The sequence below is a fragment of the Crinia signifera genome, chromosome 12 (genome assembly GCF_055691185.1).
Source record: "Crinia signifera chromosome 12, ASM5569118v1, whole genome shotgun sequence".
In the NCBI taxonomy this organism is placed as follows: domain Eukaryota; kingdom Metazoa; phylum Chordata; class Amphibia; order Anura; family Myobatrachidae; genus Crinia; species Crinia signifera.
In genome coordinates this window covers 72,965,744-72,980,112 of record NC_139228.1, presented here as the reverse complement: position 1 = coordinate 72,980,112, position 14,369 = coordinate 72,965,744, and the positions used below count along the sequence as shown (strand labels likewise).

Genomic DNA, 14,369 nt, shown 5'->3' with positions numbered 1-14,369 from the left:
CTAGTTTTATGTATGTGTAATTGTATGTCCAATTATGTGGGTGTGTAATTGTGTGTAGAATGTTTAGTTGTGTGTAATTGTGTGTAGTAGTATGTATGAGTGTAGTAGTTAGAAGTGTGTGTGGTTATGGGAGTAGTAGTAGTATGTAGTACGTGTGTGTCGTAGTAGTGGGTGTCTAGTTGTGGGTTAAATAATAGACTCAAATGATCGTTTAAACACAGACAGATTTTATTTATCTGCACCAATTAAACACTTCTCAGAACAGGTTATAAAGAAATATACAACTCTTTGGCAAACACACACACACACAAAAAAGGAAAAATAGAATTGAAGTGGCCCCTTCCACTATACCATAACTAGGGCCGCTATTTTGTGAACTGAATGCAGATTGCTCATGAGGCACTTTGTAATAAAATAGGGATTGCTGGTCCTATTGTCTAAGCAAAAGGGCAAGCAGCCACAGCCTCAGGATGCAGCACTAGAACACTCAAATCCTTAGCTGCCCTAACTTATGGGGCCCAATGTTGTCCAATCAGAAGCAACTGAGTGCACAGCCAGCAAATGAGACACGCCCATCACCAATGCATATGCGGAATACTAGGTCTGCTTATAGAACGCAGGGAACCGCTTCACTTTAAGAGACACATCTTTGTAACACCAGAAAAACAATACAAACATGAAACTGGAGCAGTCCAGCGTCACCCTGCACCAGGAGGCAGATGCTGCTCAGGACTACTCTTTTCAAAGCAAAATGGCTATTATCCAATAAACACAAACATAACTTACACACGTTATTTGTTACGATATACTAATCTAATTCAAACAGCAATTTATTCTCAAAGTTAAAGGCACATTGTGTCTTGTGATCAGAGATTACAGTCACGCTGCTGTCCGCAGCATTGACTTCCTTTAGAATATGAGGGGGGCTGGAGGGATTTAACATAGCGCAGTGTGTGTGCCCTGTCCCATCGGGGAGATCATCCTCATCGAGTTCTCTGGGTGGTAGATCTTTAAAACAGAGCCCTTCGTCTTCGTCAGTGCCTTGTTCAGAAGACAGCAGCTGGTCAGGAGACTGTACAGAGAGGGTGCTGGGTGGACTCGCTGACTGTGGTACTGTGCACGTGGCCTGTGTGTATTGCAGTCCGTCCCCTAATATGGCATCAGTGTTAGGTAGACCCGTGCTGTCTGGCGGAGCGCCGGTTTGCAGCTTCACCTCGCTGTGATCTGCAGACTGCTCTCTGCAGCTCAGGTAACTCTCCCCTTCCAGCTCAGGTTTCTGCAGGGGAAACAGTAATCCGTGGAACATTTCATATAAACGAGCCAATGCACTTAGTACCTCATTGTTGAGTTTTTACAGCTTACAAATGAGAGGCAGATAAAAGGCAGTAAGAGTAAATCAGAGCCTGCACATCTCTAGTACATACCCCCTCACCCCATCCTTTGGGATCTCTGCTAGCCCTCTTTAGTTCAAACATGTACCTGTGAGAACACTGGCGATTATACATTTATCCAGGATCTTAATTGCCCAGCGATAGCAACTTATGGGGCAGCGCACCACTATCGCTATTATCCCTACACACGGAGCGATGTAGGGACATTTTCTAAGTGATCTAGTGAGAAAATGCCCTTCAATCACTACGTGTCTAGGCCCCATTACTCATCACTCTTATCTCCAAGCACCTCTTTACTATCTCTTCATGGAGACCTCAAAGCTTTTTTACAGAGTGTACACATGGACTCGGGCTGGGCGACTCGGACTTGGTGATTTTGCTTAGACAAACTTGCATCCGAAGATCAGCCGGCGACCATCTACAGCAGCAGCAGCCCGCGTGTACAGCCGAATAGACATTGCAGGTAAGAATATTTTGACAAGACGCTGCAGTGTCTATTCAGCCGGGCGAGAGCGACACTGCGCATCGCTATTACCTGCTCTGTAGATGGAGCAATTCAGACAAACCTAATCGCTTAGAACTCCCCTTAAGTACACAGCCAGATGTGCAGATATATCGACTGTACACACCCACCATTGTGTGCTTCAGATATATAACCTGATCAATGGGATGAGCTATATATCTGCAAGTGTGTACCCAGTTTTCTTGCCATATAAATAACCAATAATCATCATAATAGCCAGAACATATCAAATCAAAAAGTATTCCGATATTTTAGCCTATCCTATAATAGATGGCCAATGCTGCTTCTCACCTTTTTTTTGGGGGGGGGGAATTCAATTCTAGATGGCGCCCAGAGAAATTAAAGAGTTGGCCACACACACAGCAGCCGGCACTGACATTACGGCAACGTTGTGCCATTATTTTGACAGGCTGAAAACTCGTGTTAAATAACGAGCCAAGGAAAGAAAAATGAACAGCTCCTACTACCGTTACTATCAATGCCAATTTAGAGGTTTATGCAGAATGTCTGAAACAGGCATTTTACCAAATATCGGGGGAACCCTGATAAACAGACACCTGTCTTTAAATTGTTTTCTGTAAAATATACTCTAATACACAAAGAAGGCAGCCTGCTGACTACAGAACTACAAGTTCCAGCATGATCACCTTGCTTGCTGGGACTTTAATGGTGCCCATACACATATGCGATCGGATGCGATGCAACATCGCATTGCAACGTCCCACCGCATCTTGTGATGCCTAAAGTACCCTCTTCCAGCACCCGATGTCTCATGTCATCTGCGATGGCACATCGTGTGCTGGAAGAGGGAGGGTGTCGGGCAGCAACCATCTGAGTAGCTTAGTGCTGTGAAGAAGCACTAGCGGAAGGGAGGGGTCAGCAGCAGCGGGAGAATTTGAAAACCCAGTTTAAAACAATGGACAGCCGTCTGATTGACTGAGAAAGCTCAGCCAATTAGAGGGCCGCCCAGTGTTTTAAACAGTTTTTTTTTTAAGTTCTGCCACCGCTGATGATCCCCTGCCACCCGCTAGCGCTCCTTCACAGAGCTAAGCTACTCAGTCGACCGCCACTAGCAGTCCCTCCATCCCACTCTCCCCAAACCCACCGCCGCCGAAAGCACTCCCTCCGTCCCCCACCAACGGATTGCTTTCGAGCATACTATATTGATGAGACATTCGACCGGTGGGCCCAGGCATCACGTCACATGGTCCCTAAAATGTGCATACAATCATAGGATTTATCAAACAGATGTGGTCAAAATCGAATGATTGCATGCAACATCTCAACAGATACAGGTTGCTCAAAGCTGGCGACACAGCGATATCAAGGTCCTTATCTGTGCTAGTTGATTGCCCAACAAAATGATGGCTTAGTCCCCATCTGCTCCTACCTCCGATCTCTGTTGTCTCAACTCCCTCTCTCCATATTTAGCAAATTTGAAACAGATCATTTTGGTTTCACTTTCCGTTAAGGAGTAATTTGGTCCGTTGAGTGGCCTCTAGTGGTCACTGGCGATACTTCACATCAAAAAGGTGAGGATTTAGCCTTTTATGTAATAGAAACTGTGGATTTGGAACTTAATACAGAAAACGTTTTCCACTCACTTTGTAAGCTGCTACCTAGAGCATAACCAATAATGAACTACTCTATGAAGGGAATTTAATTGTGGCACACATCCCCTGCTTGCTGCCTAAAGAAATGGGTGTATAGTGGAGCTATTCAATTGCTTATCTGATAGATGCCCATTATCCATGGTACACACATTTAATTCTTGCAGCTTACAGAGGTGTGAGGGAAAAAAAGTTTTAAATCCGTAGTCTGGGTGCCCAAACCACAAATTTAGACGGGATTAGCTGCGTAACAAGCTAATGGAGGGGGCGCAACAATTGACTTGGCTCCTATCAAGTTACGTTTTCTTCAGTGTTCGATCAATCAGTACAAAGTGAATAACATATGGCAAATTAGCTAAACGGGAGAGCTTACAGTCAGGTGGATGTGGGTCCTTTCATCAGTCATTTCAAGAACATTTATCAGTGGCTGGTCTTCTAGAGTGGACCATGGAATAGTAGAAGGGCGTAGACCACTTTCCAAGAACTCGGTCACATTATCTTCATTAATAAATCTTCTTTCCTACAGAAAAAAAAACAATCAAAAAGTCGTCAAATAACATCTGCTGACAAAAACAGAAAAATATGCTAATTAATGCAACAGTTGAGAATCTTTTATCACCCAGATCAAATCAGGAGTTGTTTAAACGGGCCTACAGGAATTGCTGAATTTGCCCGGTGTGTAGGCCCCATTAGAGAACACTTTATATCAATACAAGAAAGCCCGGGCACAAAAGACAAAGTATTAGATTAAAAATAGACAGTGCCAGCATATAAACGGCGGTATAAATTGTTAAATTTGCACAGATGTTACCCAATTTCATATTATATAACCGAGAGAGAAAAAAGAATATATAGTGCAATCCTGATTAAATATTCAACGCCCAACACGTGTCCAAACAATAAATATTCAACTGTTTATCACCACCCGATCTCCCTTATAAAGTGATGAGATTACGGAGTGATATTCAATGGTTCATTTTTATCATGCTGATCATGGTCGGGTGTAGCCACTCACAGCCGCTAAACCTGACTAACAGACACATCGCAAAAAATCCCACGTTGTGAAAAGAAACGCATTAATGTTAAAACAGGTAACTTCACTCACTTTAGCTTGCCAGCCCCAGGAGGAGAGCATAACAGAGTCACTAATATTAGCTAACCAGCCCCCCAATATTTTCTCTTAGCTAATGGATTCACCCGGGGGTTTACCAATTTGCCCCAAAAAGGCTTTGTTGCCTTAAATAGCATAATAATACACAGTGACACAATAATTTCACTAGAACACAGTTTAATCATTTGCTAGTAACTATAGCCTCATTCACACCAGTAATGTATGAGTGAGATCACTAGGCTTGGATAGGATATAATCTAGTGCAGTGGTGGCCAACCCGTGGCTCTTGAGCCTCATGCGGCTCTCCCCCTTGTGAAGTGAGGCTCCTGCTCCCACTGCTGCCCGCCGTCCGTCCCAGTCCCCCCTGCTGCCGGTTCCCTGAATCCCTCCTCCTCCTTAGGGGAGGAGAGCACGCATCGCGCATCTCTCCTACCCCTTACTGTGCATCCTTGTGACTGGGCCGTCCGCCAATCAGAGCTCGCGGGCCAGCAGCCAATCAGGAGCCGGCCAGCGAGCTTTGATTGGTGGACAGCCCAGTCACAGGGAAGTGAGGGGGAAGGAGATGCGTGGTGTGCTGTGCTCTCCTCCCATCAGTGACATGACAGGAGGACTGCAGGGGGACACCAGACTGTCCTCTCCCCGCCTGGCAGCAGCAGCAACGGTGGTGAGTGCTGCTGCTGGGAAATTTGCACTGTGGGGGCATAGCAGTTTGTGGCACTGTGGGGGCATAGCAGCTTTCTGGCACCATAGGGGCATACCCGGCACCGTGTGGTACATACCTGGCACCGTGGGGGGCATATGTGTATCTGGCACTATTGGGGACATATGTATATATGGCACTGCACTATTGGAGGCATATTTGTATCACACCCACCCAAGGGGTTAAAATAAACTACGCCCCTTTTTTTGGCGCATGCGCCTTCGGCGCGCGCATGATGTCGGCTCTTCAGCTTGACTACCGATATTTTTCGGCTCTTTACCTCTGACCGGTTGGCCACCCCTGAACTAGTGAAATCATGGGGAATACTCTGCCCTCTGCTGGTATGACTGTTGAGCATTAAGGTGTACTACACTTTACCTGCAAGGAGTTGCTGTTCACCCCAAAGTAGAGGTTTTTCCATAGACCGAAGCACTCCGAGGATTTGGTTAACTCAATAACAGTATTGTCCATGGAAACATTCACCACAATATCATTTGTATTCAGATTATACTGCGGCAGGAACTGTACAAACAAAACATAAGGGGCATTTGTGTGTTTTACGCAAAACCTAATTTCACATTGATAGGAGCTGACTTCAGATGTTATACTGTACTTGTCAACATCTTTAACATGTATAACCAGAGTCAGTGAGGTGGCATCCTGCGAACAAGTGAATATGGGACACTCGGGAGGATCCTTAGCCAGGGAATTCTGGGAGTCACCAACTGAGAGCAACTCTTCATCTTTCTCAGGAGCTACATCTGATGGAAGCACTTCCAAAGCTCCTCTGGATTGGGAGATCTCCTGCACATCAGAACTGGGGGAGCTGGGTCGCTCGAACCCCTGATCCTGCATCAGCTTCAGAACGTTTTGCTGGACCACTGGCACGGTGATCACCAGCTGCCTCTTAGTCTTATTGAACTGGGCTGTTCCCTGATCATCTGCCACCAGATAGGGCAACTTTATCTGCAGTTTATAGGCTGGTCTCTTGGATTCTAGGGAAAGGGCCTTCCCCTCGATATGCAGGTTTACCCCTGAGGCCGAGCTGAGCAAGGGCAAATCCACAGTGATCACAAGCTCCTTGGGCACTGGACTGGGGGTGGAATCCCTGGCATCTCTGTAGTCCTGGACATCCACGTAGGACCGATGACGGATGGTGTAGTGGGGGACGGTGGGCTCCTGGGAAAGTTTGTGCTCCCGGGGTGCTGGCTGGATCTTCTTCTGTTGTTCTTGGTTAATGTGGCCACTTTTCTTCTGTCCACCTACAGCATCATAAGGATAGGGAAATTGCAGAGGGTCACTGGGGTCCTGAGGTTTGGGGGTCACCCCGGCAGCAGGCTTGCGGAGGACACTGGCCTGTGGGTGTCCTTTATACGTCATATCCAAGGTGCTAACATTGGAAGTGTCCAGGGTGACGTTGAAGTTCTGGGCCACGGTGTCCAGGGCTGTCAGGTTGACCATGGACAGGAACTTGTCGCTCTTAGAGGCCAGGCGCAGGGTGTCCGGGTGGAAGACGACATCGTAGATCACCTCTCTCTCACCCTCCTGCCCCAGCTCCTCTCTGGCCGGGCTCAGGGCGCAGGGCAGGCTCCACTGCTGGCCGGCCCGGCCCTCCTCGTCTGTGGCGGGCACGCAGAGCGGCTTCTGGACCGCCGGGTTGCTGCAGACGTTCAGGTAGCAGGCCTGGCGGCCCCCCACGCTGCTCTGCAGCACATGCCCCGGCTGCGGGTGCAGGAACTGGACGTCCATCCCTCTCTCCCGCTCCATCTCGCTGATCTCACGCTCGTAGCGGCGCCGGTTCTCCGGGTCGGCGATCTCCTCCGCGTACTGGGCGAACAGCTCCCGGAAGCGGACGTCCTGAAAGGCGTCTCGGAAGCGCTCCAGCTCCTCCGGGGTCACGGACAGCTCCTCTAGCCGGGCGGCCGCCATCGTGCTTCGGCACTGATCTCCTAGGAGACGGGCGCGCAAGGATGACGTCGCAGGGGTGCGCAGGCAAGGCTGCCATTGGACGCCGGGAGGGCACGTGGCGAGGAAGGCCGGCGCTCGTCCAATCGGAGGGACGCGTCGCGCCGGTTGCCACGGTGACGGGGATACCGCGGGGATTTGCAGTGTGTGCGAGCGGGATGACTGTTGTGCTGAGGAATGTGCTGCTGTGGGCGCGGTGCATTGTGGGAGGGAAGGGCTGAGGCAGCATAGAGGCTTTGCTAAGTTTGCTGTTGTACATCACAGGCAGCAGCTGGTCTATAATTAGCTGCACCAGAAATAGGCAGCCCTTTTGTGTCTACAGCTGCTGGTGTCCTAGCATGGCCTGCCAATCTACAGCTGTGTGTGTCACTGTGATGTATCCACAATGGGTGCACACAACACAAAAACCCATGTATTATACTAATACCTACTCTCCAGGAAAAGGCTGGGGGCCCCCCAGAATTTTACAATGCGGAATGATGACATGTCCACACCCCGCACCACTCACCTATGCCACTGCCCCTGTTGTGCCAAAAGTAGGTAAGTATGATTATACGCACCTCTATGAGGTCTAACATCTGTGGTGGCTGACAATTTCCCATAGATTAGCACAATTGCAGTAGACTTACAAGACAAGAGAGCGTTAACACGAAGAATGCACAAGACACCTTTTCCACAAAAATTCTGGGTCAAACCTGAGACTAACCCCTTTCCCACTGCAGTGCCGAGCCTGCGCAATGTACACTGCACTTGGTCTGTTTGGCCAGCATTATCTCCGAACACCACCCAAAAGAGAATAAAGTGCCGGGAAATTCGGCAGATCAGGACCCCTGGCATGTGACCTCAGCCCTATTAAGTTACTTCCACTCATTGAAGTTGCCTATTGCCCCTTTCACACCAGCCTAAATTCCTGGCTTGGGCCCGACTAGCGCTGGTGTGAAAGGTTCCCGGGCCAAAATCCCGGCAGATGACAGGACAGGTGGCGGATGAAGGTGACGCAGCTCTCCGGCGCCCTCACTGCAGCCGGAGAGCTGCGTCATCTGTGCCAGCTGCCTGTGTGAATCCCCGGCCTGCACCGAGGACCAGAAACCCGGGGTGAGTACTGTCCACCGCCGTCCCACCTCCCGAATCCTGTCCGCCTCCTTCCCACACCAGAAAATGCAGGGACTTTACTAGTGTGAAAGGGACCAACCTGGGAATGCCCCTGCATGAGCCCTGCATTTTCTGGTGTGAAGGGGTATATGTCACAAAGAGGGCAAACTCTACTCTGGCAGTTGCTGGGCTGCCGCCAGCACACACCATCACCAAGCACTTCTGCTGCCTTAAAAGCAGGGCATACGGTGTAACAGAATTTGACGTCAGATAAGAACCACTTGGCCCATCTAGTCTGCCCCATTTTCAAACATGTTACCTAAAACCATATTTGATCCTTATTGCTTTGTAAGGATATCAATATGCCTATCCCAAGCATGTTTAAATTGCGCTACAGTATTTGCCTCTACCACCTCTGATGGGAGGCTATTCCAGCTATCCACCATCCTGGTGGTGAAGTTGTCCCCCAACTTCACATGGGTCAATGTGGTTTGGGAAGTATCGGCTATTGGAATGCGGTAAACCATGGGTCTTCAAACTGTGGCCCTCCAGATGTTGTGAAACTACAAATCCCAGCATGCCTTGCCACAGTTTTGCTATAAGGGAGTGTTAAAAATGGTAACTTGACCTGGATTTTTTTTTTTTTTCAGCTTTTCCACTGAACACACAGAGGTTTTTAAAGACCATAGAAACAGGGTTATGTATGTATACTAGGTGTTTTCCCTCACTCTCCCCCGACCTATTTTCTTATTCCATCTCTCTTCCCCCTTATCAGTCTATTTCTCTAAAAGCACCATGAGTTTATTAGATAGATTGTCTTTAGCATTACCTATTAACCATTACTACAGGTTGGGTATTCCTTATCCCAGTGGTTAAACTTTTTTGAATCCCGGCGCCCCAAGCATCACAATTTGTTTCACAGTACCCCTAGGGCAGGGGTGTCAAACTCAAATTCATCGGGGGCCGCATCAGCAGTTTGGTCACCCTCAAAGGGCCGGTTGTATCTGTAGGACTATGTGTCCACTCTTTATTATCATAAATTATTGTCACTGCATTCAATTATTGTATACTCAGCAGTAGCATTTCCCTCCTGCTATTGCTGTGAACTGCAGTGCATTAGGGCACACGCTGCCTGCACTCAGTCTTAGGACATATGTCCTGCTTATTATCATGGGACACAGCAATTAATGATGGGCTGCAATGTGCCAGTGCACACACACACATAGGCAGAGAGTTTGACACTTACCCGCTCTGATGCGTCCACTCCAGTCTGAGCTGCTCCACCACCAAGGACACAGCTGCGCTCTCACACAGGCGCATTTCCCCCTCCCTCCTGTGAGTAGCGCTCCTCGCACTATCTATCCAGGAGTGGGGGGGCAGCGTGCTCCCGGTCACTGTGCAGTGCACACTCAGCAGTAAGTGACCTGGAGCGCACAGCAGCACCATTCACCACGACGGACCTGCTCTTTCCTCTCTCTGGCTCCTATACAGCAGGTGGAAGCGGAGGAGGGGTTGACGACCGGCGGCACTGCGCTAGAGGGCAGACATTCTCTGGCTTGTAGGCTGCCGCGCATGCGCTGAAGAGGCGGCTTTCTTGTTTAAAAAAAATAAAAAAAAAAATCGAGAATAAAATGTGAAGGCTGGCAACGGCTGCGTGGGCCACATGAAGAGGTCTGGCGGGTCAGATTTGGCCCGCGGGCCTTGTGTTTGACACCCCTGCCCTAGGGCAAAGGTTTCTCATTGATAAAATTAGAAAATAAAATATTTTAATTACATAACTATTTTTTTATGGACATGGAACCCCGACCCACAGCATCCCTGCAAGTCCCCCAAGCCACCCCAAGGTGCCATGGCACACAGCTTAGGAACCACTGACTTATCCAAATTATTCCGAAAACCATAGTTTCCAGAATGTACTGTTTAACTAAAACCTACTGGGATCATCTGTAACTGACACTACAAGGGAAATTATATGTAACTGGCACTACTGGGGACATCTGTAACTGACACTACAAGGGAAATTATATGTAACTGGCACTACTGGGGACGTATGTAACTGGCACTACTGGGGTCATCTGTAACTGACACTACAAGGGAAATTATATGTAACTGGCACTACTGGGGGGGGTATGGATCATTAGGTCGACAAAAAAATTGACGCTTTTTTTTTTTAGGTGTCTAGTTCAGGGCACTGTCTAAGTGTATGGCAGCCCCTCACGTTGCTCGCTATGCTTGGCATACTATTCTCCCTCCATGCCCTAGTGGATGGTAGCTCATGAACTACCGCCTGTTCTGGAACCACAGTGGGGGAAAACCCTGTGTTGACCGTCCGCTGGTCAACCTAAGGTCCCCATCGACCGTCCAGTGTGGACCTTTCTTGGGCCAACCTAATGACCACATCCCAATGGGGGCATGATCTGTAACTGGCACTACCGGAGAAATTATGTAACTGGCACTACTAGGGGCATGATATGTAACTGGCACTAAATACAGTATGTGCAAGAGAATGATTGCTTAGCAGGTCAAATTCAGAGCCTGAAATTGTTCACAAACTTTGTTTCATGTTTTAAACCCTTGTTTTATGCCCAAATAAAATATATTTGTGTGTATTTCATGTGTTTGTACCTACTACCTCATTCACATCTAAAAATATTCAGAAATACGGAATCCAAAATGCTTCTGGTCCCGACCATTTTGGATAAAGGACACTCAACCTGTATTGTACTTTTCAGAGAGTCATACAGCCTGTGCCTTCCTGGGTGCTATGCCAGAAGTCTCTGGAAGTGACACACTGTCACAGAAGGAAGGGTCGGGTCAGACCAACTGTTATTACATGCCGAAAGGTTGACATTCTTTTCATCTCCAGAAATAACTAGATAGAAAGAACATGTGTCCCTGCATCCTCAATGTAAAGGATTGGGGGTAGATTTATTATTTGGTAGCTTTGACAGTTTTAAAACTGCAATATAAATGAACAGTTAAACAAACATAGTTTAGCATTTATTTCTGTCGCAGCTTTACATCCATCAACAGCTTTTAAATCTGCCCCTTGACTCAGATTGTGATTAATTAAAAAATAAATGTTTTTGTCTTATATTTAGCCAACAAAAGAGCAACCCCTCAAGCTCCTTGCCTAGGGAGTCACCCTTCACTCTGAACTGTCCTTTGTTCCCCACATTCACTCTGTCTCAAAAACATATCCAACATATGACCCTATCTCGCACATGACCCTATTAAATCTCTAATCCATACTCATTATATCCCGCATTGATTATTGCAATAGTCTCCTAACTGGTCTTCCCAAGAACAGACTCTCACCACTGCAATCTATTCTAAATACTGCTGCTAGGCTGATCTTCCTAGCAAGACGCTCATCGTCTGCTGATCCGCTCTGCCAGTCCTTCCATTGGTTACCCGTATTCTACCGTAGTCAATACAAAATACTTCTACTCACATATAAAGCTTTTAACCTAACCACACCAACCTATATCTCTTCACTTATCACAAAATAGCTCCCAACTCGCTCTCTCCGCTCTGCACATGATCTGCGTCTCTCTTCTGCACGGATCACTAGCGCCCATTCACTATTACAGGACTTTCATCTGGCTGCTCCCATCCTATGGAATGCCCTTCCATGCACAATAAGACTCTCCACTAGTCTCCAAGAGCTAGAGAGCTGTACTAGCCCCCAGCATGATATAATGGGGTACACCAGCGATGTGTGCTGAGCCGCGTTCTCTGGTGAGAACACGGGCGATCTGACTCGATCATGACTGCATGCAGTCAAGATCTAGTCAGGTGATATGACGCGTGGGACCACATATAGCCTATGCACAGGGGAATACCCTCGGAGCGATCCATTCTTAACCTCTTCAGTGGTGGGGTTTTTTAGGGAGCGCTCCCCACTGAACGAGTTTTTTTATGGGGAGTGCTCCCTAAACAAAACCCCGCCACTCTCTCCCCAGGTCCGGGCAGCGTCGCTGAACTATCAGTCAACCGCTGCCCGTTCCTGCTCCCGACAGCCGGCTTGTCATAAGCCTGCTCCAGAGACTTCAGGAGAAAACCCGGAGGGGACGGGGGAGGAGAAGGCGCGGCAGAGGGGAGAGAGCAGAGCCGAAGCTGCCTGAGTTCAGTGATTGAACTCAGCAGCGCTGCCCAGCTCTAAACAGTGGCAATCCTGAGAATTTTCCGGGCTTGCCAGACTGGGCACGGAGGCACAGCCCGGGAAATTCTCGGGATTACCACTGAAGGTTTTAATTTGTAAGCAATCAAGTCAGATCACTTACAGATAGATCTGAAATTGCCCCATGTGTGTATATATGGGCCTATAGACAGAATTGGTACCACAAAGAAGATCTATCGAGCGCATCAAGAAAGATTCCTATAAACTCCTTGGCCCAAATGTAATGGGTTCCGATGCGATCCCAGCTGCTAGATTTAAAGCATTATTGAAGCCTGTTGCATTTGGTCCTCAGATTCAGTAGGGTTTATTTACTATAATGGGAATTCTATTGAAGACTAGATGTTGCTATGGGCAACCAACCAGATTCTATCTTCTCTTCTAGAAGGTGCTGAATATATCAGAAGTAGATTCTGATTGGTTGCTATGGGAAACATCTCATCTTCAATAGAACTCCAAGATACAGATACAACAGGTTCTCCGCTAGTGGCCTGAGAGTCTGCTGTACAGACATTGGTCGCTGCAAAGGTTCTATAAACATTCTATAGTAAGACCTGAAACTGGAGAACAAGGTTCTGTGTACACAGCCGAATATCGGCCGGAACAAATACAGGGCTCTAGTGTCAGTGCAGGTTACTCAGTGTCGATGCATTTACCCCATATGTACATTTAGGGGTTTGTATTTTTATACCAACTCTTGGTACTTCATTAACCACTTCAGTGGTGTTATTTTTTTTTAGGGAGCGCTCTCCTCTGGGCAATTTTATTTGGGGGGGGATCGCTCCCTAAAACCCCCCCCCCCCCCCCCACACCACTGTGTTTCCTGAGGCACTACATCAGCCGCTGCCCTGCCCCCCGGATGTGTGCAGCATGATGTTCGCAAGGTCACGCCAAACACATACAGGCGGGGGACAGGAGATGGGCAGTGGCTGAAGCGGAGTTCAGCGGCGCTGCCTGGCACTAAGCAATGCAGACAGTGGCAATACTGAGAATTTTCCCTGCCAGGATCGCATTTTGTGGGATCTTCCCTCCCGGGATCGCACCGGGTGGGATCTTCCCCGCCAGGATCGCATTGGGCGGGGTCTTCCCTCCCGGGATCGCACCGGGTGGGATCTTCCCCGCCAGGATCGCATTGGGCGGGGTCTTCCCTCCCGGGATCGCACCGGGTGGGATCTTCCCCGCCAGGATCGCATTGGGTGGGATCTTCCCTCCCGGGATCGCACCGGGTGGGATCTTCCCCGCCAGGATCGTATTGGGCGGGGTCTTCCCTGCCAGGATCGCACCGGGCAGGAACTTCCCTCCCAGGATCGCATTCCAAAATGCAATTGTATGGATGGACGCATTATACAGCAGCCACAAGAACAAGGGCTCTGAAAGGAACCCATCCTCGCGATGGCTGCTGCACATGCACAGTCAGCCATGTTGGGCTGCACAGTGGCCACTTCTGGCCGAGGGTTCCTGGGATACCCTGCCGAAACTACATCCCCCAATCTGCAACCCAAAGGCTGCAGCAATCTGAATATAACAGTAACCAATATTGTTAATGCTTCAAATTCCAGAAACTGATACATCTGACAGCATCGCATCCCCCAAAGAGATCTACATGTTTTGTGGCTGCCGGGCAGTAAGTCATCTGACATTTCAAGTGTGTGTTCTGGTTTTTAACTAACTTAAAACCAGGAGACACGACTAGCCGACAAATCACACAATGTGCAGGCTGCTGATGACTGGAGCACCTGGCACCTGGGATCCGATATGATATCCCGGCGGTCGGGATCCCGGCGGTCGGAATCCCGA

At 48.5% G+C, this 14,369-nt stretch overlaps 1 protein-coding gene across 1 annotated transcript; it reads right to left on the bottom strand.

Annotated features, from left to right (window-relative positions):
* Positions 1 to 210: 210 nt before the first annotated feature.
* Positions 211 to 7,351, bottom strand: DNAAF2 (dynein axonemal assembly factor 2). Its single transcript, XM_083165946.1, has 3 exons — positions 5,714 to 7,351; positions 3,898 to 4,044; positions 211 to 1,276 (listed from the first exon to the last, which is right to left on the bottom strand). The coding sequence occupies exons 1-3, from the start codon at positions 7,262 to 7,264 to the stop codon at positions 809 to 811; spliced, it is 2,166 nt and encodes a 721-aa protein (XP_083022072.1). The 5' UTR covers positions 7,265 to 7,351; the 3' UTR covers positions 211 to 808.
* Positions 7,352 to 14,369: the final 7,018 nt, after the last annotated feature.

What these genes read in the sequence shown, in the direction of transcription:
- DNAAF2 (XM_083165946.1), bottom strand. Translation starts at nt 7,264, where the DNA reads ATGGCGGCCGCCCGGCTAGAGGAGCTGTCCGTGACCCCGGAGGAGCTG. An exon ending in TGAACAGCAACTCCTTGCAG is followed by an intron (nt 4,045 to 5,713) that starts GTAAAGTGTAGT and finishes TTTTTTCTGTAG; the next exon opens with GAAAGAAGATTTATTAATGA. An exon ending in GGACCCACATCCACCTGACT is followed by an intron (nt 1,277 to 3,897) that starts GTAAGCTCTCCC and finishes TTTCCCCTGCAG; the next exon opens with AAACCTGAGCTGGAAGGGGA.